Source organism: Lissotriton helveticus, chromosome 8 (assembly GCF_964261635.1).
Source record: "Lissotriton helveticus chromosome 8, aLisHel1.1, whole genome shotgun sequence".
Classification (NCBI taxonomy): domain Eukaryota; kingdom Metazoa; phylum Chordata; class Amphibia; order Caudata; family Salamandridae; genus Lissotriton; species Lissotriton helveticus.
In genome coordinates, this window is record NC_136069.1 from 733,197,822 (window position 1) to 733,222,589 (window position 24,768).

Consider the following 24,768-nt stretch of genomic DNA (forward strand, 5'->3'; position numbering starts at 1 on the left):
ACTGATCTGGGATTAATACATCACCATTCTTCAGCTCACTCTGCCACCCCAGTTTAGACATGGCCATATGCAAATCAGTCTGACCCTCTGCCTCATGGGAACAGTCCAGCCCGAACTGCCAAGCCATGCCTTCCCGGGACCGGAAACAAGCTTCCTAGGACCGGTTTCTGGCATTTCAGCCGTCTTCAGCCAGGCTTGCTTGAATCCAGTGGCAAAGTGAGCAAGGGACTCACGTCTGAGCATACCCTGCCAACAAAGCGGTACAAAAGGGGGTGGTGATGGACGGAGCATCTGAACCAACCTTTGGTAAAGCGCTTTCTGTTATAAACCATATTTAACCGCAGATTCCTCACTGCCCTTCCTCCAACCCATTCTGTAGAATGGACTCTTTTCACCATCCCCAAAATGATTGCAAAATGGAGATCTGCACATTCTCACATCTGATCAGTCAGAAATCTTTGCGTCCGATGGCGCGGACGGAGTTCAGAAAGAAACTGACGTGAGTGTGCAGAGGTGGCACATATATGTGGCTCCGGTGTCACTTCTGGGTCAGGGCGAAGCGGACATGGAGCCACTGATGCCACCTATCAGCATTCAGGAGCAACTTTGAGAAAAATCTTCGGATCCAGTCTGGTGCCCTGGAGGTATTCACAAGGTGAGAAAGCTGAAGTGAGGCGAAAAATTCCGGTGGAAGACCAGCTACTCCTGTTGTGTTGCCATAAGTCATGATTGCAATAGTATCCAGAACCTCCTCTCTTTTGAGAGGCTACTTAGAGCTTCCCTTTGCCATCAATCTTTACATTGATCAATGAACAACCTAAATGAGAAGTATACCATCCAAAGGTATATTTTCGTCGTTCCATGCTGTTCAACATTCCACTACACCAGAAGCAATTCTTAATATGTACATTAACAAACTGGAGTGGAAAAATTATTTCTTTTGTAACAAAAGGTGATATTAACATTCACTCACCACAGCTTCATACAGTCTGCTAAACTCCATAAAATTAGGAGTGAGAATTGCTTGCTGGTAACCTTGAATAATGGAAGGTTCTTGGGCAATCAGCCACAGGCCATCCTGCAGAAGAGACACACATGCGGGTATTTTACATTTTAAAAGTAGGCATTACTATAGGTAACAATGGAATGTTTCAAAAGCACAAAGGTTTTACTTACAGCATCAATTACAATAGGGATTCCCTTTGTCTTGGATTTTTCTATAATGACCTGAAAAAGAAAAATGTGCAGCACTAAGAGTACTACCAAATTAACACTATATGCTTATAGTTATCAATAACAGAGCCTCACAATAACACCTCCGTCAAAGTCAATGGGTCACCAATGGATTTTATATGAAATACAATGGTACCTTCAGCCTATTTACAGATGTTTCAATTTTCACCTGACCTAATTTTCCTGAATAAATGTACAAAGAGACTGTTTAGTCTGTTTAAAAAATGTGCCTACTGTCCTTACTTAAAATCCCTTTTTCCAAGACAAAGCATCACTAAATCTGAGATTGAGAAATTAAGTTAATTTGCAGAGGTGATGCATTTTCTTTTTTCGTTTCTGTTTTCTGTTTACAAATCCCCTGCCAGGAAAAGATGTAAAAGTAAAAATCTATGTATGTGCAATTCACGGTTAAAGAAAAGGTCCACTACCATTTTCCTTTAGGTTGTTTACTGAAATTTTTGTAAACAACCTTTAATTAGAATAAAGTGTACCCATCTCTATTAGGTATGAGAGTAGTGTAAATTATATAGTACATAACATCACAAACATTGGTAAAGACAGTGGTCTCCGTCTCTTCCAGTGTCAACCTCTGCACATTTTAGTTTAAAATCTATATTTTTGACTCTCACAACAAAAAAGTAACAGTAGGAAAATTACAGCAAGTATTACATTTCAGAAGAAGCCTACGATCCCACACCAAGTTTAAAGGGGGTTAAGTAGGGCGGTGACAAAGGGGAAAAGTAAACCTTCCAAATCAGTGCTTGAATGACTTTACACAAAACCAGTTCTCCTTCCAGCCACCCTGAGGCACAAATAAGGATCCTTGGCTGCTTGTGCAGATGATGTGGGTGCCATCTTGTAGACACATTGAGGGTGGGGAGGGGAATGTATAATTGATCTCAGTGTTCTGGCAGACAGAGGGTGAAGAAATCAGATGAGATTGCTCCTCTACTGTCATCCTACGCCCACGCAGTCAACTACATTGAAATTCCATAGTGCTCCAGGGCTAGATGACCATGAATAGAAAAATGCTTATACTATTCTGCACCTTGCAAGCAGTAGCTATTTGTGACAATAAAACTGCTGTAATTTATTATTCTCATTTCTGTGTTACATTATTTTGAAAATCGCGGCACACCACCTCGAAGTAGTGTGCGAGCGTCTTACAGAATGAGCTCAAGACTGAAGGAATACTAAGTGGTCCTGGAGATTAAATGACTAACTGATAAGCCTACTGTGGAAGAGGGACATCTGTCAAACACATACAATCTTGAAGCTGATTTCATGGTGTTGAAGCCTTGGATGAGCTAACAAAAGTATAGCCTGATGCACAAGTCAATGGTCAGTGCTAGGCGTCTCTTCCACTTGGCAGAATATCAAGTCATAGGAGTTTATGAAAGGAATAGGACAACTGTGGTATTTGTAGGCCTCCAGAATTTCACAAAATCAGATTCTTGACTGAACTGTAGAGGCAGCGAATTAAAAAAGATAGTCCATTGGGGCATTGGTGTAGTAGGCAAGATGGCAGACACTCTTTGTTAGAGCACCACATCACCACAGAACACCCTATACCTTTCTTTCGGGATAAGAGAAGCAGGTTGTCTTTTCTTCTGTATTCTGCAGCACTCAGAAAAGTCTTTCTCAGACCACAATGTGGCTGTGATCCTTCCTCCTTCTGTTGTGAGGGCTGGAGATCGACTAGGCTGGCAGGTGAAATTTGCATGTAGAGGAGATGGGGACCTGGAGTTTCCAGGAGATCAAAGCTCACCCCCATGAGGTACTGAAATTACCATACTGGGCAGGTCCACACACCCTATTCAATGAGAACTCATCTCAAAGCATGGATTTAGTCCCTTGCATCCAGCTGGGTCTGATTAAATAATTGTTTATAACTGCTACACAAGGCATAGCAGTGGGTATAAACCATATATACAGGTCAGCAGAGCGCTAATATGCTATTTATTACTACACGTTTTATATATCTACATCTATATATCATTAGGCCACATTCATTCAAATGTACATTTAGCTCCTCATCTAAGTTCATGCCTCCTGGGTATTTAGTCTATAGTGTGATGATCTACTCAGATCCCACTTTCTAGTATGAGAGTTCTATTTCCACCTCTTCTGTGGTTTGGCACAGTGTCTATACCAAAGTAGTTGGAGTTTGCAGTCACCAAAGACTGTATGGCTAACAGTCTGAATATTAATTGCTTAGCAAGTACCTCCACTTTGACCATGTACAGAAGGAATATTCCCGGATCAGACAGAAGTACCCATCTTTTCTTCAGTAATCAAGTCCTTTCTTGGTATGTTCAGGCAAAGAATAGGACAGCGTGGCAGTAGTTAGCAACAACAGAGCACCCCACAATATTCTCATGCCCAAAAAGTAGAACATCTTCATTCAGTCGACCTCTGTCATTTTTCTGAAGAATAGAGCAGTATGAAGGTAAGTTCAATGCTCACCATTAACTTTTATTTACTGCAATCAAATCTTAATGGGAACAAAAATATCCCCATATATGTGCATCCTGGACATGGGGTAGAACTGGAAAGTTGGAAAATGTGTTTAAGTGCTTTAAATTAAGACAGACAAGTAAGTCAGGGAAATACTGAAAAGTTACTTATAAAAGCAAACACAAGGAGGTACAGAGAAGATACATTGGAGCAGGAGAGAAGGAAGGAAGGATTTGCATCAGGAATGAAAGAGAAGGAAGGAAATAAAAGCTACATTCTTTATAGGCACTGAAGAAAACGCTAGCTCCATTATTTTGTTTATGGAGCAAACGTGAGTAAACGCAGATAAAAACTGTTTTTACAAGTTTTAAAAAGATTGGAAAACACCCAATCAGAGTTCGCAACAAATAGAAAACAAAAACAGGAAAGCCTAGTCCTATTCTATTTATTAACATTGCTGAGGTAGGGGAATCATGACCCACTCAAGTCTTCACCTCGCATGAGTCATGGCCTTTTCCCCACACTCATGAATAGTAATAACTAGCATATTATATTGGCCTATATACAATTTGTGCCACATAACACATTATTTGAAACAAGTGTATTAATAAAAATATTTTCATTTGTTTATGATTACAATGCAAAGGTTAAATTCCTCATGATTACCACATTACAGTGTAACTAACTTGAGAAAACTATACTTTTTGGCTTAAATATTCAATTGCAATATGCTATTTATTTCTTAGCATAGTTAAGGAACAGGAGGTCATCATGACCTACTCCAAGCATCCCCTCGTGAGCCATGGCTCCTACCCACATTGAACTACGATAATTAATTGCATACTACACTTTGCACGTTTAACATATGGCACTTTTTTTGATGATTTCATTGCACAAAATGCAGTGGTATAAAAATCCCATGTTTCACAGAGAACAATGAAATACAGAAAATATTTCACAGTTCAGCAGGAAATTTTGATTTCGTCACAAAAATGAAAGCCCCCCAAACCACTATGCAGAGTTTTACCAGTATCAGGGTTTTATGGGATTATGAGGAGTGGATGACCAAATTATGCAGCAATGTTATTTAAATTATGAGGCAAAAATGCAAATTATTCGAATTCCTTTTTGGGAGTATTATTTTCATTAATTGATTTAGGGAAAATATCCACACAGGAATCGTGAATTAAAATTAAAAAAACATGAAGGCACACCCCGTTGGAATATGGAACTTTTTCTGCAATCATCTGTTATGAGTTTGTGAGTCTACTGCGTTCAAATGGGCTGGCCACTACAGAATATGTTGTATTCAGGCCGCCATTACCCAACAAAGTGCACTAAGCATTGTGTTGGGAAAAATCCCAAAAAGGCATAGAGGTGAAGGGTGAACATACCCCTGGCTCCCAGGCCCATGTAGGCAATCTCTAAAAGGTACCAGCTCTCACATTTACATTTATAATAAATACAATTCTTTTAATGTGGAATTCAAAATTCCTAGGCCTGCCATAGGTGCCGTGCATCTTTCTGGAGTCTCAGGATTCACAAATCCAGCACAGGATTTACAAATCATTAAAAAAAAAAGAATAATAATGTAAACAACTATTTGCTGCACTGCAGCTGTGCTTGGCTAACCATGGCCGTGCGCAATAGGGGATGACCCCGTGTGGGGTTGTGTGCAAGGCCTGGCCATAGACCATGCCCTGTGCCAAACACTTCAGCTGTGCGCATGGGGGAATGACCACCTGTGGAGGGATTTGTAAAAGGCCTATCCCAAGGCTGGGTTGTGTGACCAACTACTTCTGCGCTCAACCAAAGACAGTGTGCTGTGAGGGGTCGCTGTTTGCAGTAGATTTGGCATAGGGCCAGGTTGACGGTCAGCCACTGCTGCAAATGGCCATAGACCTTGCTTTGAGAGGGTTGGGCGGTACAAGCAACAGTTGAATGTGGTATCTGATAAAAAAAAAAATATCCACTGAAAAAACTAACTTTAAAGTGAAGGCCAGGTTAGCTTTGGTTATAAAATCACAATGTATGTTTAAAAAATACGATCGTGCGGATGGCGTCGGTGAGACCAAGGCGTGTGGTGCACGGCAAGATGGTGCTCGATGCGGTGCTGGCAGGCTGCGATGTAAGCGACAGAGCCGGTTGGTGGGAATTGGTGCTGGCGGAGCCGGACAGCTGTGCGTGACGAGGCAGTCATGGGTGTCGAGCCAGTGGCGATCGTGTCGGTGAGACCAGTCCAACGAAGTGAAGCGAGGCGGTGCGGGCTGCGGTGCCTCTCGATGCGGTGCAGGTAGCGGCTCAGTGACGATCGTGCAGATGGCGTCGGTGAGACCAAGGCTTGCGGCCTGCAGTGCCTTCAGGACACAAGGCCAGCGACGGAGTCGGTGCCAGATTCGGTCGTGGTTCCCTCTTCTCTGTGGCAACTGAAACAGCGGTTCCAAGAGCGATACCCAGTGGTTGGTGAAGTCTTTGCAGTTCCCTGAGACGTCTTAACAGGAGGCCAGCCCGGATTCAGGACTTTGGAGATACTCAGCACAAGTAGAGAAAGTGCAGTACAGTCCTTTCACTGCCCAAGGTAGAAGCAGCAGCTGCAGGCCAACCCCAAAAAAAGCAACAACACAGCTAAGGGGCAGTACTCCTCCTGGCAGCTCTTCCAGCTCTCCTTCTTGGCAGGTTCCTGGATTCCAGCGAGTTCTAAAATCTTGGGGCTGGGCCCCAATATTTATACCTGCAATTCCTTTGGCCTCTGAAGGCAGAGGGTCCTGCACCTAGTCCAAACCAGTTCTGGTCAGTCTTGGAGCACTTTGTTTACAAGACTCCTGCTTTTCCTTTGACAGTGTAGGCCAGGGGCATCAGACGCACCACGGGAGGTGAAGCTAGCATTGTGGAAGGCAGGCACAGCCCTATTCAGACCCAGGTGCTACTCCTCCCACCCATCTATGTGCAGATAGGTCTATTGAGCCCTGTGCTGACTCACCCTGTCTCCTGGAGTCTCCCCAGCCCCTGTCACTCACAAACCAGACAGACAATACACAACCTTGCAGAAGCCAGCTGGATGGTTAAGCAAGAAAATAGCTACTTTCTAAAAGTTGTATTTTCAAACACAGAATGTTAAAACTAACTTCACTAAAATATGTATTTTATCATTCTGAGTTCAGGCATTCTAAACTCGAATTTCTACCATGTTCCCAGAGTCAGTTAGGATTATAGGATGTTATAATCAAACTTCCCACTCTGGCCTATGGGGAACAGGTAGCCTTGAAATAGTGAATTACAGCCTACTTCGGTTTTTCACTATCCGGACATGCCACACACACCAGGGCTTGTCCTACCTTTTACAGACAATGCACCCTGCACATGGGCGTACCTTGGACCTACCTTAGGGGCGACTCATATGTAGAAAAGGGAAGGTTGAGGGACTGACAAGTGTGCGCACTTGCCAAGTCGACATGGCAGCCCCAGGCTGCACACAGGCTCTGCAGTGGCAGGCTAGAGTTACACTTTACGGGCTGTTTGCGTGGTGGCACAGTCCAGTGCTGCAGCCCACCAACGGCATTTGATTTATAGGCCCTGGCACTCGCAGTGCACTTTACTAGGGACTGACACATAAATCAAATAAGCCGATCATAGAAATACCAATCCATAACACATTTTACAACAGGAGCACTTGCACTTTATCACTGATCAGCAGTGAGGAAAGTGCACAGAATCATTACACCAGCAAAAACAGAGTCAAAACCGGGAGGTCAGAAAGCAAAAAGTCAGGGGAAACACGCCAAAAGATGCCAAGTCTAACACTCATAAATATTTGATGCAGGTGCTGGCAGAAGGCCATGCTCTGCTGTCAAAGATGCACACAGATGAAGCTTGTGTGCAGTGAGGAATGGCCACCAGCAGAGGGTTGACTGCATGGCCTCGCCATAGGTTAGGTTCTGTGGCCAATTTCTGCTTGCATGTTCAAAGACTCTGTGTAGCGATGGTTGCTCACCCATGGAGAGTTGGGCACAGGGCCATCACTGGCTTGGATTTGTTGCCAACCTTGCTGTTTTTGACAAAAGGCTGCGTGCAGTTGAAGTTGGCCACCTAGTGGGACAGGCTTAGGGTCTCGCTGTATGTCAGGCGCTGCAGCCAACCTCCACTGCACAAGTTGAAGGTCATGTACAGTGCGCACTGGCCATCTGCAAAGGATTGGTCGTAGGGCTTGACCTGCAGTCAAACACAGTGGCAAAGATCTGACAGCCATGCAAATTGTGGGTTGGATGCTCATAAGAGGTTGACACTGGGCCTGCTCCTGAGACTGAACCCTGCTGTGCACAGCCACAAGCAGAGTATTAGTACCTCTGGATGCTGTCATCAGTGTGGTCATCAATTATACAATTGGTAATGTCATTAATGATGTAATTTAACGTGTTATGAATGATGAAGGCCATGAGCAGTTCATGATTGGGGGGGGGGGGGGGAGTTATGATTAGGTTACCTAACCATAACTGGCAAATTTCTGTAGTTTTTAGGTTCAGGTTTATTTTCTTTAACACAACTGCATTCCAGCTGTGTTTTTTGTAAATTTTCATGAAACAGGAATAGTAACAAAAAGTTTAAGTTACAGATTTGAAACTTTTTTATAGCATGCTCTGAATTGCTGCTCTAAACTCACTCGAAAAATAATGTAGTTATTAAATGTAACAAGTTTTCTAGCGTTATCTTTTAAAGGTTCACAAGCTTGAATTATTCCCCATCATCAGGCTGGGAACTCCCAGTAATTTTAAGATGGCAATAAACTGTTACATTTGCCATAGGCCCAACAATGTTTGCATAGTAGCATTTCTACATCAGTTGACATAATCCAAATGTCAACCAATGAAGTAGATGTGCTGAGCATGTTACTCCTCTATATACCCTGTAGCTCGCATTTCATGGTACAAGTGTGAAGGATATATATAATAGGTAGGTTGTGCGCCTCTGACAACGTGAATCCATGCAAGATAACAGCACTGGAGAACTGGAGTTACAGGTAAGTACCTGAATGTTTCTTCAGCATTATATTTTTCCTATATTTACATGTTTAAATCATAGTAGTAAGCGGCAACGGAGAACAGCTAGGCAGTGTGAATCAGGCTTACCTTCAATGAAACAGACTGTGTGGGACTGCTTGACTCACTGAGGCATCTGCACTCAGTTCTAAGGAGGAAGGCTTGCTAAAGATAGGCGTCCTAACTCCATGTCGCTGTCCAGTAACGGCACCTCCATGCAGCGGTGCACCAGTTTGCAGATAAATCAGGTATCAATGGAGGGAGAGTTGTTTTCTAACCACCCTCTAACTATTGTGGAAAAGCTGGGACACGTATTCTTTTGTTTCGCGTAAGAGTGATGGGGGGTTTGTAAAGCGGTGGTAATGTGTGCCACTCACTCCTGGGACTGTGAGGCAGTGTGCTCCGAACCCCCACTCTGTCTAAAAGGCTCCCTTGAGCCAGCAAGCTGACGAGCTTTGGAGATGCACCTGTGTGCCTGTGAGTGGTACACAGGAGGAACAGGAGGAACTTGGAGCATTTCCAGCAACCCCAGATAATTTTTCTTTGCTCTCTAATACTGCTCTACTGACGAAGGGCTCAACCCAGAAACACGTGTCTTGAGATATACAGCAATGGCTGCACCAACTTTGGTGAAAAACTCCAGCTAATTTTGAAGTAAGTGTGAACTGTATACTGCATTTACCAGGATGCAAAGGGGCGAACTGTGCTGGGACTGTGAGGCAGTGTGCTCCCAACCCCCATTCCACCTACTCCTCCTATACCTTGATCGTAATTAAGAGGACTCGGAGGAATCTGCAAACTGCTCCGCTCTTCTTTGGCAGCACAATGTGGTGAGGGGGGAAGGGCTTACGTTTCCCCTGAATATGGCTAAGGTGTTGATGGACGCGTAATTAATTACCCCGTCACTTAGTTGTCCACAACGGACGTGGGATCTGACACACACTCACTCTTCCTCCCCCTATTAAGGCTGTTGAAGTGAGAGGAGGAAAAGATGGAGGCATATATTGTCCCTTTACTCTTGGGCAAGCCAGTGGTGGTGATCTATCAAATTCCCACACACCCTGCACTTGGCACTATGCTTTCCGTTTCCCTGTACCCTCACCAGCCTGCATAAGTGAGTAGGTATAAGGTCCACACACTTTTCCATAATGTAGTATCAGTATCCCCACGACTCTACTTTAACTTTTTCCCCTCCTTCCTCCTGTTTTACAGGAATAGTGACAGTGCAGAGTGCATGCACATTATTTTGTTTCAACACAATGCACTCTCTGTTTCTTATCCAAAGATCAAGAGCTAAAAAACTAAATACGTAGGACGCGCAAATGGACCCCAAACAGTAACATTTGGCTTTATACATCCAAAACAGCTGGACACAAATGTACGAAATCAAGAAAAGGAACAGAAGTATGCCCATAGTGCCATTAAAATGTAGTGAACTTTTGTACAGTGGTTTCCAAGTTTTATAAAACAAAACTAAACCATGAGGAAAACTCACGTTAAATTCAAGTTTTGGGAGGTCTTACACCTTACAACTTTTGAAACGTTTTACCAACCTGCATCAAATTTGGCACACACGTTTGATTCCATTTAATACAAGTTTGCTGCAAATCTTTCAAAGGCGGTCAAAGTTATTACAGGTTCAAAAACGAGATTTCCTAGGGAATGAGGATTCAACTTTAACCACAGATAAGTCTTTCTGCCTCTCTCATTTAAAAAAAAAAAATCTTTGAAATGTCTACGTTCTACAACGGTGACATGACTTGCTATTACTCTTATTCTGACCCTGTCAAATGTTGTTTATATGTATGAAGCTGTAAAAAAAAAAAAGTACATTTTGTTTCTACACTAAAACATGACAATAAAATAAAAATCACTTTACCTTTGCATTTTGGAGAATTCTATCATCTCTACCCAGGCCAGGTCCGATCACAATCGTATGAAGGCTTGGTAACCACTTTTCTACCTCTTGAATGGCATTGGGACTGTCACTGAAAATGAGAAACCGCACATTTGATTTACCACTCTATACAGTGCTTACTACTGTCAACCAAAAAGGAGCTCATTTTTCCTATCCCAAACATTCAAATGAACTACAGATTCTGCTTTAAGACTCCAAAAGAAATAATAAGTGGTTTTACACCTTAATAAAGTTGAGTTTACCAGTTATTCCTGCAGTTATGTTCCACAGCAGCTCAAATACACGTCCAGGCCCCTTCCAACAGACCAGTTTTACAAAATGATGAACCCGTGATTGAATCTCAAGGGTTTGCTCGTTTCCAAGTTTAAAGGGGTAGGGCAGGCAGAGTAGATCAAGGGATTAGTTGCCTTTGTTTAGGCACAATAAAACATATTACCTCTTGCACTGGCCAGGAAGCAGCTGGCTGCCATCACATCTGTCACTGACTATACATTATGTTCAAAAAACGATTTCCCGTGAAAGTACAAATAGAAGAAATGACACGGTACTACTGCACCACGAGGTTTGAAATACCTCCACAGGAGAGAAACAAAATGAGGCTGGGATGCCGTACGGATGCCTAAAATGGGTCCGTACAGTGGGTTAGCTCTAGAAGGGTGTGTGGCGCATAGATTTATGATCCATCTCAGAATGTTCTTCGGGTTTTAGCAGAGTAGGAATTGATTTTATATTCTAATCTGACGGTTGGCCATGACCTCTAGTTAGCTTTTGTTTTTAGTGCTGTGTGCTTCAATTGAATTGCATTTGTCTCTAGACCAGTTTGAATGGTAAGAATCTGGATGTTCATCCTCGGAGACAGGCAAGGGATGAGCGTTTAGGAGGATAATGCAGAGGTAGCGGGGGAAAAATTTAATTTTTTACCTCTCGGGACTTTGGTGAAATGACATGGGTATGGAAAAAGACCTTTGCTGGTGTGTCAGGTCTATGAAGTTTGAAAATTATCTTTAGTGGCAGGCCTGCTTGTTCTGTTTTCTTCTGCACAGTATGTATTTAGTGTGTGTGTTGGCTGATTGCAGGTTTTGTATAAGCTCTTAGTGGGGTGGGGCAGGTGGATTCTGCAGATATGAGATGCTTTGTGACTGGTGTTCACCAGGGGTATCCTCACGTAAATTCAAGTGGACTGGAGCCATTCCAGATACTCAAGTTTCACATAATAGAATTTTACAAACAATAAGTCTAAATGGACATTATTTAGAAAATAAGTGGTTATCTCGAAAATCTTTCAACTGTCCACCCCTCTTCGACCTAAACTGGAAACTTCTGATTATGAACTTTAGCCCTACATTGCACAGACAGCGAACAAAGTTGTTTTAAGACTAGTTTTGTGTGTTGCTTCAAGCTCAGGCATAGTTCTGATACATCATTTTTTATTATTTGCTCACTTTTTTGGAAGGCCGTGATAGACATCACAATAGTCAGGTGTGGTATGAAAATGACACTAATTAGATCCACATGGTAACAGGTGGACAAGAATGGCGTTATCAAATAAAGAAAAAATTGAAAGATGCAGCACTAGAATCCTTCATTTTAGAATAAAAAATTATGCCTGGATTCTTCCTGGCCTGAGTTCAGGATATTGGATAAATTAAAAGAATCGCCTCTGCCTCGCAGCTGCAGCATATCATGATCTGGGTTTCTCCTGCATGTCATGCTTCTAGTAACGTTTTTATTGATGCAGTTCTGATTTGGTGACTGTTAGAGATGATTTAATCAATTCAATATGTTTTAATCTAAATGTTGTGCTCAATGTTGTGTTGCATGTCTCTCCTCCAGAACACTATGGACATCACACCCCTGATACTTAAGAATAGAGACTGTCGTCCGCCGGCCCATCTTTAATCCGCATACTTATCCTGCTCATTTATTTATTTATTTATTTATTCAAAGTTTTATATAGCGCGAACAAGATCCTTACAGATATCAGAGCGCTTCACAAATATCTCCTCATCCAACGACAAGAGCTGCTGAAGTCTCGAAGAAGAGGGAAATGCAGCAGAGAGCGAAATTACGGCCACACAAAGACTGAAACCAATCGAAACAAGGGAACAGCGACTGTGGCTTGAGCGAGACCTGCATTGTGGCAGTAAAACGCAGAGAGGCTTCAAATGATCTGGCAGTCCAACTCACACTCAGTAACTCAACCGCAGCCTACCTGCTCACTGTCGAGGACGGTGAAGCACAGCAGAACCGGGGGTGGGGAACTGGGTACCCCAGCAAGACCACCGTATCCGGAGCTGGTGTGGCACCCAGGACTGGCTGGCCCGGAGAGAGAGTGAGGCCTGCTCACAGAGCCCAGAGAAGCAGGAGGTGCACGGAATAGGTCCCATGGTCGATTCCAATCACAAGCCAGGCGAGCTTGAATCCAGTGGTCCAGTGAGCCTAGGGCCAACATCTGGGCACCACCCGGCGCACTTAAGGCTAGAAAGCATAAGACACACAATTGGACGGAATGCCGAACAAATCAAACATTCACCCCAGTCAAGAGATCTTGGTTAAATCCATTGCTCTTTTTCTCACCATGCCACCCCAGTTTATACCCAGCCATATGCAAATTAGTCTTGACCCTGTGCATCATGGGAACAGTCCAGCCCGAACTGTCAAGCCAGGTCCTCCCTGGAAGAGAAACAAGCATCCTGGGATCGGTTTTGGGGTATCACTTCGCAAAAGCCAGGCTAGCTAGAATCCAGTGGCACAGTGAGCCCAGGACCCACGTCTGGGCATACCCGGCACACTTAGTGCGAGAAAGCAGAACTACACACAAATGATGGACGGAATGTAGAACAAATCAAACATTTACTCCCAATCAAGACATCAGGGTCGCGCCTATGATTCAGACCCAGGCCGGTGGTACTCCATTTGAAGGACGAGACAACCCTCCCTGGGAACAGCAGAGAGGCATTTGAGGGGTGTCCTTGATCCGGGAGACCCAAAATTACAACAAAGCCACAAGACTCCTTGGCAGAGCCACGAGACTTAGTGGCAGATACACCTATAATCGCTATCAAGGGCACAGTGCACACCCAGAGGAACAGAAGGTATTGGGGGTGGAGAACACCCCGACTGGTAAGTAGCCTGATACCTAGCTGTTTAATCTAGGAGATCGAAGAGGCCTTAGAATACAGAGAGATCCCTCATCTCAGGACCGTAGTCTGCCTCACCAGCTAGACGACTCTTACTGTGACACCCTTCAAGCTAACCCTCCAAGATGGGAAACCTGAAGCCAGACTAGACATACATGGGCCCCTCTAGAAGCGAACTACAGCATCCAGCCATGCGAAAGAGACTTATTTGAGCATCAAGATCTCTGTGGCGGGAGACATGAAAACGAGAGGGGACCCTGCTGAAGAGACCCCATTACCAGGGTGAAGACCCACTACTGAGCACACGCCCCGCCTACATCAACGGGAGATTCCTGGCAACCACAGGCTCAAAATGGCCAATGATAAGCATTCCATGCAACAGAAGCAAGGCAAGATGGACAGGAACACTGAAACCAAGGCCCTTAAGAAGGGCCCAGAGGAGGAGACCTTTCACTATCTGGAGATAAGAATATATAGTCAACATGCAGACTTGCTAGATGTAAATTCTGGAAGGGCATTGACAGGCATTCATTCTCAGATGTTCTACTGGAGAACCCTGCCGCTGTCGGATGTGAGACGGGTGGCCTTGCTTAAAATGGCAGTCCTGTCAAAACCTTTTATACTACTTCACCAACCTATCAACTTACATCTCTCCCCCTTTCTTTTGAGCCCTTGAAAGCACCATTAGAGACTTTCTATGAGGAATTGCCTGCCATCGTATTGCCCTTGTCAAACTATCTGCCGACCAACGAAGGTGGAATAGCAGTACCCAATAGGAAACAATACTATCTTGCTGCACAACTCCAGTGGGTAGCCAGTAGGATGGCAGATCTTCACTTAAACAACACATCCGCTTTCTCACCACCCTATGTCATTCTCCTCACTGCTCTCACTATTTCACCCCTGCGCTACGATAAAATCGCCCAAAACCCTGTTGCTGAGAGTTGCATACTGATGTTACGGTAGGAGTTTATATGTAACACACCGTGACAACATATGCGCCTGAGCTACCCCTGCAAGGCACCCCCAGGGACCACTTGACCACCACATCAGCAGAGCTGCTCCAAAGGAGGTGGGCAGGGATTCACACTGTGGGTGACCTGCACCGAGACGGCACGTTGATTTCATATGAAATGCTGATTGAGAATGAGTGACTACACCCAGGCCAGTTTCTGCTACACCGCTCACTCCTTGTGGCCCTGAGCAACAAATGGGGAGACCTAACAAGTGAACCCCAAACACACCTGACCATTCAATATTTACATGTCTTAGGACCGAGAAGACATCTTACTAAATGGTTCGCCAATTCTCTCTGACACCACACTGCAGTGACACTACCACCTCTGAGATAGCGCTGGGAAACTGACCTAACTTGTCCCCTCACAGACAAAGAATGGATTGCCGTGCTAGAAGGCCCAGTCCATGTCCCCAGGAATCTGCGCTTCTGCCTAATACAATATTACATTATGCAGCGAGCGTACCTCACTCCAGCTAAAATTAACAAGTATTTTAGCCAGATAGATGCTATATGCCCCCACTGTCACCTTGCAGACGCAGACTTGTTGCACATGCTGTGGTATTGCCCACTCCTTGGTACATACTGGAGGCCAGTCATAGTCTCACTATACTGTTGCACAGAACAGTCAGTGCCCCCCCCCACATGGGAGACATGTATACTACATCTCTTTTGAAGACATAAAAACCAGAGGTTGACATCTTGCTTCATTGTGGTAGCTAAACTGCTGATTACTAAAAGGTGGAAATCTAATCTACTGAGCCCCCTTAGACACTGGCCTGGAAGTGCCCCTGCAAACATAGGCCAAAGAAGAGAGTGTTGTACTGCATAGGAAAGACATGCTAGGCCTCAGAAAAGAGTTCATAGCAGCTAGTTGGGATGCCATCCTGCAAGATTTGCAGAACATGCAGCAAACAGGCACAGACCTATTGGATCATGAAAGTGCTGCTAGATAGAGACCAGAAGAAGTGCACTGACCCTTACACGCCGGTTAATAAAAAGACACTATGGGGTTTGGAGCGGAGCGTGCACCTCTCAACACAGACTTAGCGTTAGAAAGTAGCAGGATCGGACCAACAAATTGCATGCATGCCTATTTACTCTCGGGATGGGGGTCAAACCAGTTTACCTCACTGCTTGCAGTATTTTTACTTTGTCCTACTCCTTACTTTCTGCCCCCCACAGTTCAAGCACTAACCTACACCATTGCAATGTTGGAGACACATAAGGGAGCCTCTAGACAAGACAATCACCCCAGATCAATGCGGGCTGCTGGTCGGACACGCATGATACGCCTAACACACAGAGTGCGACTGATATGTACACAGGTGTCAATGTAATAGAACCAAATATACAAAGATGCTGATATTCATTACATGCCTATGTTCAATGTACCGAGAATAGAGCAACAGGAACTGTTTAAACCTGTTAAAATGAAATAAAAACAGATTTAGAAAAAAAAACCCGAAGGTAACTTTTACACAGACTGGACTAAAGCAGCAAATTGCTATCATTTATACACTGACCTCACCATTACAGTGAGGGGGAATACATCTTGTGTGAAATGTGTTTGCACATACGGCTGAAGCATTAATTTAAACGGCTCTTTATTCTGCATTTGACTCAGTGCAACTTCAGGAACCTCCCATCAGATATAAATATGTTGGTGCCTTGAAGAAAGACTATGGTATCTCAGGATTCGATTTAGCTCGGCCATGTAAATCTTTTAATGTCCAAGAGAATGGGTTGGTATCGAAGTCAGGAAAGGGACGTCTATACAGGCGTAACTGAGCAGCATTTTTGGAATGTCCATACTTGTTTTATCATCAGACATCATTTTAAACGCATTTTTAAAATAGCGCACATAATGAATACCTTACCCAAGCGTTAATTAACACAGGCGTCAACAAGGTCTCATTTAAAATGTTTCCATTTTGGAATGCATTTAATTATTTACAAAGTTAATTTTTTTAAAATGTTTATGAATGTGTACACTGGTTGCAACAAATTGTTTCTATGGTTTATGCAAACCAAAAAAAACCTATTAATAAAAATATATATATGCCTGTACCGCCCTTAAAAAAGTAACTACACATTCTACACTATAAGCTTCCTCTTGCTGGTCAACCCTCCTCCAGAAAGGGAGACTAGTCAGGAATGGTTCTTGCTTGCTCCTTCCGGTTTACCAGATTCCTGAATTTTCGAATATTTTCTAGGCTGAACCCGCCGTCTTCTGGTAGAATAACCCTTCGAATCCTTCCTACAAAAATCCTTTGAGTTCCTGTTCCAGGACCTATAGGATTTGGAGGCTGCACCCTTTAAGGAAAAGTCTGCTTCCTGTCTTTCAAAGACTTTGTAATGGTCACATCCAACTAATCTCCAAACAGCCTTTTCACTTCGAAGGGATCTTGAAGACGGAAGCTTTCGCCGCAAAATCAGTTTTGCAGTCCTGCATTCATAAATGCCAGCATGCCATGATGGACACACCCATAGCCACTACTGAGGATCTAATAATATCCGAAGAGACATCAGTCGACACTTTCACCTCCTGCTCCATTTGCAGCGGAAGGTTAGATCTATCTCCGCTGACCAGACGTCCCAGATTTCCCCTGACAGTCCCAGTTTTCAGAGGACTGCCATGGTGTCCCGATGCTTTCATTCATTTTAAATACATGTCACGGGTTTTGGGATAAATGTCAAGCCATCCTACAATGGAGAATTAAAAGGTATGCTTTCCTTAAATAATTTATCTATTTCAGGCAACATGAGTGCTGCAGCAGAAGGGAAACAGAGAGAAGGGCAGGGATAGTCAGGGTAGAGTCTTCCCATAGTAAATGCTATGCGATTGTAGCGCAAGTGCTTTTCTTTTTTTTCCTTAAATAAAATCGGGACAGGACAGACATAGAAGAGTAAGTTTGATGGCATTAATCCTACTTATATATCTGGCCTGTGCCGGTATTTGCTTCTCAAAATCTGGTCACCCTCTATCTATCCACATTCTCCTGGATGGCAGTAGAAAGAGATTCGAAGTCCTTTAAAGAAGACTTTGCAGTGTACGCCGCATAAGCAGCCTCCTTCATGGACACAGAACTGGCAGCGACACATTTCTTGCTAGCACTGTCAATCTTATGATCCACAGCATCAGCAGGGTTAATCGCTGTTCTGACAGTCAAAGGCACCAGGATTGAGTTCACCCTAATGTTGGTCAAAAATACCTCCTCCCCCTCAGTGAGGAGGTACATCTTTTGGAGAAACCTAGGAATACTGGATTGATCCACCTCTTTCCAGTGCCTGAAGATTAGTTTCTTAATTCACTTATGAAGAGGTAAAAACAAAAGCGAAGGCTTGGCATAAGGAGGGAAGAGGCCCTCCTCCTCTGGCTGACTGGACGACTCTTCGAAGTCCAGATTACTTCTGATATGATCCAAAATCTGGACCAGATCCTCCATGTAAATATACTTCCCATAAACAGAAGTATTAAGACCCTCAGGAGCTGAATCCAAAGAAGTATCCTGCATATCTTCCTTTACCCTTGAAGACCCAGCCCTCTTTTCGTTCTTCGTAGATTTGCCAGCCAATGCCTTACCAACCGCCACCTCAGTCATAGACTGGACCGGTGCCTCAGTCAAAAAAGCAGGACTAGCAGGTGACTGTTCCTTGAGCTTTTTAGGTCTGAGCCCCAGGTAGACTTTCCTCAGAATCAGAGGAAGTGGAAATCCTCCACCTCTTTTTCGCACTCTTCTTGCTCTCCATAGTAGTGAACACACACCATCCTCTGTGGAAGATAAGCCATAGGTGACAGACACTACGGTTCCCTAAATACCCCTGCTTCGCACACAATAATTCAATAATTAGAACCATGCCCTCTAGAAATCAAAGCATCACTGTAAAAGTGCCAAAGTCTGCACACACATCTGTTTTCCATTATATTAGGTGTTACTGCAGCCCAGCTCAATGAGATCTAGCTTTCCCAAATAAAATTTACAATCTCAGGCATGAGATGCCCTGCAATCCATAACATCTTCAAAAAATTAGCAGGCGTCTCCAAGGGCTAAGCAGCTCTGGAGATGCCTGCTCTTAAATTTCGACCCTGGTGGAAATCCATGTAAAACCAACAGCACATCCTTCAGGGGTGTCCAGCTACCTCAAGACAGTAATGTGTAATGCTTCCAATTCCCCCAGGGGCAACCTGACGAAGACCAGAAGCATGCCGGAAAATATCCTTAGCGCACTTCCAGCTGCTCACCTGGAGGCAAAGTGGAACTCCGGCGCCTCCCTCTCAGGTGCTCCACATCCCAGGAGTGCATCCCCACCTTACTTTCTAGTTTCAGCCAGAGCACAGCATCCAACAACCAAACGTTCCATGTTTTGCTCGACATGAGACCTGGACTAGTTCGATCTGCCAAATCCCCAAAGCACTTAGTTCAGATTTCAACTAATATCAAATGTTGTAGCTGAAACTAAATAACAAATAAAAGCACTTACCAGAATATCGCTGACCAGCCCCTCTCCTCTGTCCTCTTCTCTGCAGCAGAAAGCACACCAGAATCCCCTAGCCAATCACAACGGAGCCTTACAGCATCGTTTTGCGCCATGGTTTGGCGCTCAGAGAGGGACTGGGAGGCTGTGCATGTTCTCCAACCTGGCTGTACAAAATGGCCTGTGGAGAACATGCAAAGTGCCCAAGGCGGTTTAGCTGCCCAAGATGGCGGCCAAACGGTCATGCGCACTTAAGGTGCAGCCACCACTCTTCCTCCCTCGACGTCACGAGAGTCTGGCTCCGCCCATAGCGGTCACCTGCAAGCTCAATACAAAAAAGAAAATGATAATAACGTTCCGTTATTATCATTTTTTTTGTATTGAGCTTGTAATTGAAGCAGTGGGGCGACGCGCCTCCGTCTTTGCAGAGAAGCCACGCTGAACATACCTACTGAGGACACAGAGGAGGAGGGCGGGATGTATGCAAATCTTTGAAAGATATTAAAGCTGGGAAACTAGGTACAGTTAAGTCATCTTTTCTTCACTAGCATTAGAACGTAAATAGTTCACATAGTTTTGACTTGGACTATCGAGCACTTCTACCCGGGACAGTCAATAAAAAATGTGTCTGTCCCACTTGTTTTCCCGCTCTGGAATCTGTGTTTGCCCAGCAGTGCTGCAGCAAGGTATGTCTCACTCTCCACATTTCCGTTGTGCAAACCTCTTGGAGAGGAGTATTGGCATTCATCGTCACTATCATTACCTGGGTTCTGTGTAGTTAATAGTTATTTTACCAGGCACATATATTTCCGCCATCAAGTACCAATTTGAGACACACCACAACCCATATGATAATACACTGTCTGGACAAGGAAAGTCCTTGTAGAGCCATGGGCAACAACGTGTTCCTCAGAGTATGCCCAAACAATAAAGAATGATGAAGGTGTCAGACGTATTATTACATCATGTCGATCGCCAGCAGTCTAAATCCACTGACTAACAAGAATCTTCTGTATGAGACACATCCTTAATCTGAAGGCCTGAGTCAACTGAATGCGGGGCGACATGTGTATCATCAGGACGATCCACACGCTTACTTAGGAGTCATGCACACCCAAGAAAATGTATGACATCTGCAAAATTGAGGCTATTTCTGATGGTTTCACAAGTCCCTGCACAGTATCCATGTGGGCAGAGACAAAGTCCTAATGTCTGACCATCAACATGAAGGGCTTGAAATAATGAATCAACTTGTCAAATTCAGACAAGAGCTTGAGCAAACTGCAGGTGTCTACTCGCTCGTCGTGCCTCACACCCTGGAGGGAGACAGTCATTAAGATATGGGCACACAGCCATACTGTTTGTTTCTTCTGAGGTAGGCAAGGCAGGGGTTAGGCATTTGTAAAGGCTCTCAACAACGACCTAATACTCCCTCTTTTGCTCTTCTTGTCAACCCATCTGCAATTTCCTTATTCCTTCTTGCCTTTCGTTGCGGTATATAATAAATTGTTTCAACATTTTGGAGATCTTTCAGTCATTTATGAGTTATCATTTACAGCACACTCAACAATTCATACCTGCAAATAAATGTAGGAAAAATGTGCAAAAATTTGCAGCCATACTGAGTATATTTACAGTTTCTGTCCCGGACAACCAAGTACCCAGGCGAATCTAGAGAGGAGAGAGGATGTAGCCTTACGGCTAGAGCAGTCGGCCTCGAAGCTAGGCAACCGGGTTCCACTCTCGGCGAGGGCACACAACATCCTGTGATTCTGGGCAAATCACTTAATCTCCCCGTGCCTAACAAAAATGAATGTGTCCATCTGTAAAGAAACTGGTGCTCATGTAAAGCGCTCGGATACCCGATGTCTCGGGTCTAGTTCGCACTATATAAAACTCTAAAAAGAAAAATTTACAAAATCTAGCAAGAGCAATTTTGAAATGTAGCTATCCTAGAGGCTCAAACACACTGCCACCCGCTTCAAATGCAAAATATTTTACTAATATTCATGCCTTGCAAAATATTGAAAAAATGTACTCCAGCACATTCACATCTGAAATATAAAAATGCAGCGGTAGCAGCGGATGTCTTGACATCCTATATTTCCAAAATGTTAGATGGATGTCTTTGTCATCCTACATTTCCACACTGCTTCAAATGAAGATAATAGCTCAGATGAGTATGTTCACATACCTCACATGAAAAAAAAGCAGCAGCCACCTAAGGTGCATTTGTGGGACATGCTAATTTCAGAGGTTACCGGTTTATAGTTGTTCGTCAGGAGCAACCGAGCATTAGGGAGAGCATCCAAGTGTGGCTTAATTTATTTAGGCACATTTTTGTAAACTCTCAATGCCCTGCAAACGGCAGCATGTCGCATTTATAGCTGAAACCACTGCAGAGAACATACCGTTTTCTTTGGAAAATGGCACTCCATAATTCTGGGTTTAAAGTACCTAAATTACAGTTAAGTCAATGGCCTTTTTTTTGCACACAACTGTACTAACTTTTTACAGGTCACCACTTAAAGTGTGAAAACACTAGCCCACATAAAAAAAATCTAGCAATCCAACACATTTTCAAAAAGGAAATCTTCTAAGGAATCGATGAACATCAACATAAGGAAGTTACCAGAAATTCATAGCTAAAGATGCATGTGTTTCCATTTTCCACCCTCAGTCATAAATATAACCCACATGCGAGTCCAAGCGGGGCACAGATGAAGAAAAGGCCATAACTGCATCACGTGGATTATGAACCGGTCTACCAAATATTCGCTTTCAAGCAGGATGTGCTCCTAGTTTGTACTGTGGTGAAAATGTATTTGTTGAAGCAAGGTCAAAGATTTAGCATTTTAGAAGAAGGGATAAAAAAAACTTACAGCACTGGATGAACAATAAGTTCTGGACTGTACGACTTTATCACAGTGGCAGCATCTTTGGTACAAAATAAATGGGACAAATCTGCTCCCTACGAAAGAAAACAAACAAGATTCATCAAAAGGTAACAAAGTAAATTTCGAATTTGCTTTAGAACTGTTAACAGGGGTCAGTCAGAGTGTGAAGTCATTAATCCTCCTACTGTTTAGTTGAATACTTCTCCTAGGGAAAGCGAGATTTTACAAAATAAACTTTTTTAATAACTCTATTTTATTTATTTTGAAGCAGACAGAGGTAGTAGTCAAGGAAAAGTACCCAATGACCAAAATATAACACAGGTATTGCAATCATTAACAGAAGCTTCCAAACTCCGCTTGTAGAATTGGCAACCCAGCTAGCAAGTCCCAGGAGAGATGTATTGACTGACCAAGGGCCATGCGTTTCAATGATAATACAGACAACAATAAAGGGCATTTTCCTGGAAACGTACCTTTCCGCAAAACCCCCCTCTCCCCCAATCCACCAACCCAACTTCTCCCCCCCCCCACACCCCGGAACCGGTGTGTCGTGCGCCATATAGGAATAGTGGTTTACGCCTCGTGGGACGTGTCCGCAGGGGGCGGAGCATCTGTGAGCCGAAGCAACCGCAGGTATTTGGGGCATGTCACCTCATTGAACTCCTGCGCTAGCAGTGAGAGGATCGGTTTCCAAACCGTATGGAAGGATGCTGTCGAATTCGTGATAGTAGCTTGTATACGCTCCATACCAATGATGTACCACAACTTTTGCAACTACCCAGTATGTGAGGGGCGGGTCCTAGTACCCCAGAGGGATAGAATATGGTGTACAGCTGCGCCCAGGGCCAAACCCATCTGCTTCCCGCGCATGGATTTGAGTGGAAAGGTGAGCGCGTTGGGCAGGCCGAAGAGGGTGTATGCGGGAAATCGGGGCACCGCTGTTTCAAAGTAGTTGTCTACATCCTTCAACACTTCCTCCCAAAATCCTTGTACTTCCCTACACTCCCAGAGTATGTGTGTCAGGGTTCCTGTCACCCCACAACCCCTCCAACATTCAGAGCTACGGTCTGGATTAACTTGATGCAGTCTAGCAGGCGTTAGATGCCAGTACATGGCCAATTTGATCGCCAATTCCCTGCTCCCTACATTCCGTGCTGTGTGGTGGGCCCTATAGTGGATTTGCTGGCATTCCTTCGACGAGAGACTCCGACCCAGCTCTGCTTCCCATCGGCGCTGACCAGCCGTTTTGTCTAGTGGTACAGGCGAGTTTAGCATGGGGTAAAATTCAGAGATCATTTTACGATCCGAATGTTTGGAGAGGAGCCGTTTCTCGTACACTGTCAATTTGCGATTAACCAAAGGGTGCACATCTGGGTGGATCAGCCAGTGACGGATCTGAAATATTGTAACCGTTTGGGTTCCCTAATGTCGTACCAGTTAGACAGCTCAGAGTAGGGGATGAAGCCCTGGAGATCAAATAGGTGGCCCGCTGAGCGGCAAGGGGATGCGCGCCACTGTGGGAAGGCCCGCGCATCCATGCCTGGTGGGAATTCAGGATTATCAAAAATGGGAGTAAGGGGCGAAGGAAAGGAGATGAGGTGCCGTCGCACCGCAACCAAGTCCCAAACCTTCATCACTGAACGGGTGATGGGAGACTTACGCATATACGAGGGATGATCGGCCGGTTTCAGGAAGGGTATCTTCCACAAGGAGAGGCGGGCCATGAACCGATCCTAAACGAGCCATCTCTTTTCGGACTCTGGTTGGCTCCATTCCACCAGGTACCGAAGTTGGGCTGCCTTATAGTAATTCATAAGATTAGGAATTCCTAACCCGCCCTCAGCAGGAGGCCGATAGGCCACATCACAACGAAGCCGCGGCCGCCGTCCGGCCCAAATGAAGTACTGCATCTCGGACTGTAGCGTGCGTATGTAATGCAAGTGGGGTGTAACAGGTTTTTTTCTGGAAAATATGAACAATTGTTACTTACCTGTAAACAGGTGGTTCTCCAGTATTGGTGTCTTTCATAGATTCAGATGCTTGAATATTCCCCGTCTTCGAAGTGGGAGTCCCACGGTAAATAAAATAGCAATAATGCTAAATATATATAAACATAAAACAAGAAAGGAAAGGAAATACAACTGAAATCCTCTAAAAACGATTCCTACATAGGAATGCAAGGTAAAGAGAAAAACTATTTGTAACACATTAGTGTCATTATGTTAGTCCAAATTACAGCCAATCAGGCGCCAGCACCCCCTAGAACCTTCTCCTCAGAAGCTCAAGCCCTCAGATTTTCGTAGCACAAAGTAACCAAGAGTGTATGAGGAGAAGAGAGCCTCTGAGGGGAGGAGGGTGGGTCGCATGTGAATCTATGAAAGACACCAATACTGGAGAACCACCTGTTTACAGGTAAGTAACAATTGTTCTTCTCCAGTATTAGGGGTGTCTTTCATAGATTCACATGCTTTAATAGAATAGAAAGCAGTAACCTCCGAGAACTGAGATTGCTAGGCATATAAAGAAGAAATCAAGACAGTACTAATAATAATACAGTCTTATAACACATCATAGCAATCACAGGAAAACACTAAGG

General features: G+C 44.1%; 1 protein-coding gene across 8 annotated transcripts in view; it reads right to left on the minus strand.

Annotated features, from left to right (window-relative positions):
- Positions 1 to 24,768, minus strand: part of NAXD (NAD(P)HX dehydratase) — a 476,460-nt gene that overhangs the window by 86,101 nt on the left and 365,591 nt on the right. For all 8 annotated transcript variants that reach the window (XM_078657550.1, XM_078657545.1, XM_078657551.1 and 5 more), the window contains 4 exons: positions 22,158 to 22,246; positions 10,603 to 10,711; positions 1,177 to 1,227; positions 974 to 1,078 (listed from right to left, as the gene is read on the minus strand). In XM_078657550.1, the coding sequence (XP_078513676.1) occupies positions 974 to 1,078; positions 1,177 to 1,227; positions 10,603 to 10,711; positions 22,158 to 22,246 (354 nt within the window). The remainder of the gene's footprint in view (positions 1 to 973; positions 1,079 to 1,176; positions 1,228 to 10,602; positions 10,712 to 22,157; positions 22,247 to 24,768) is intronic.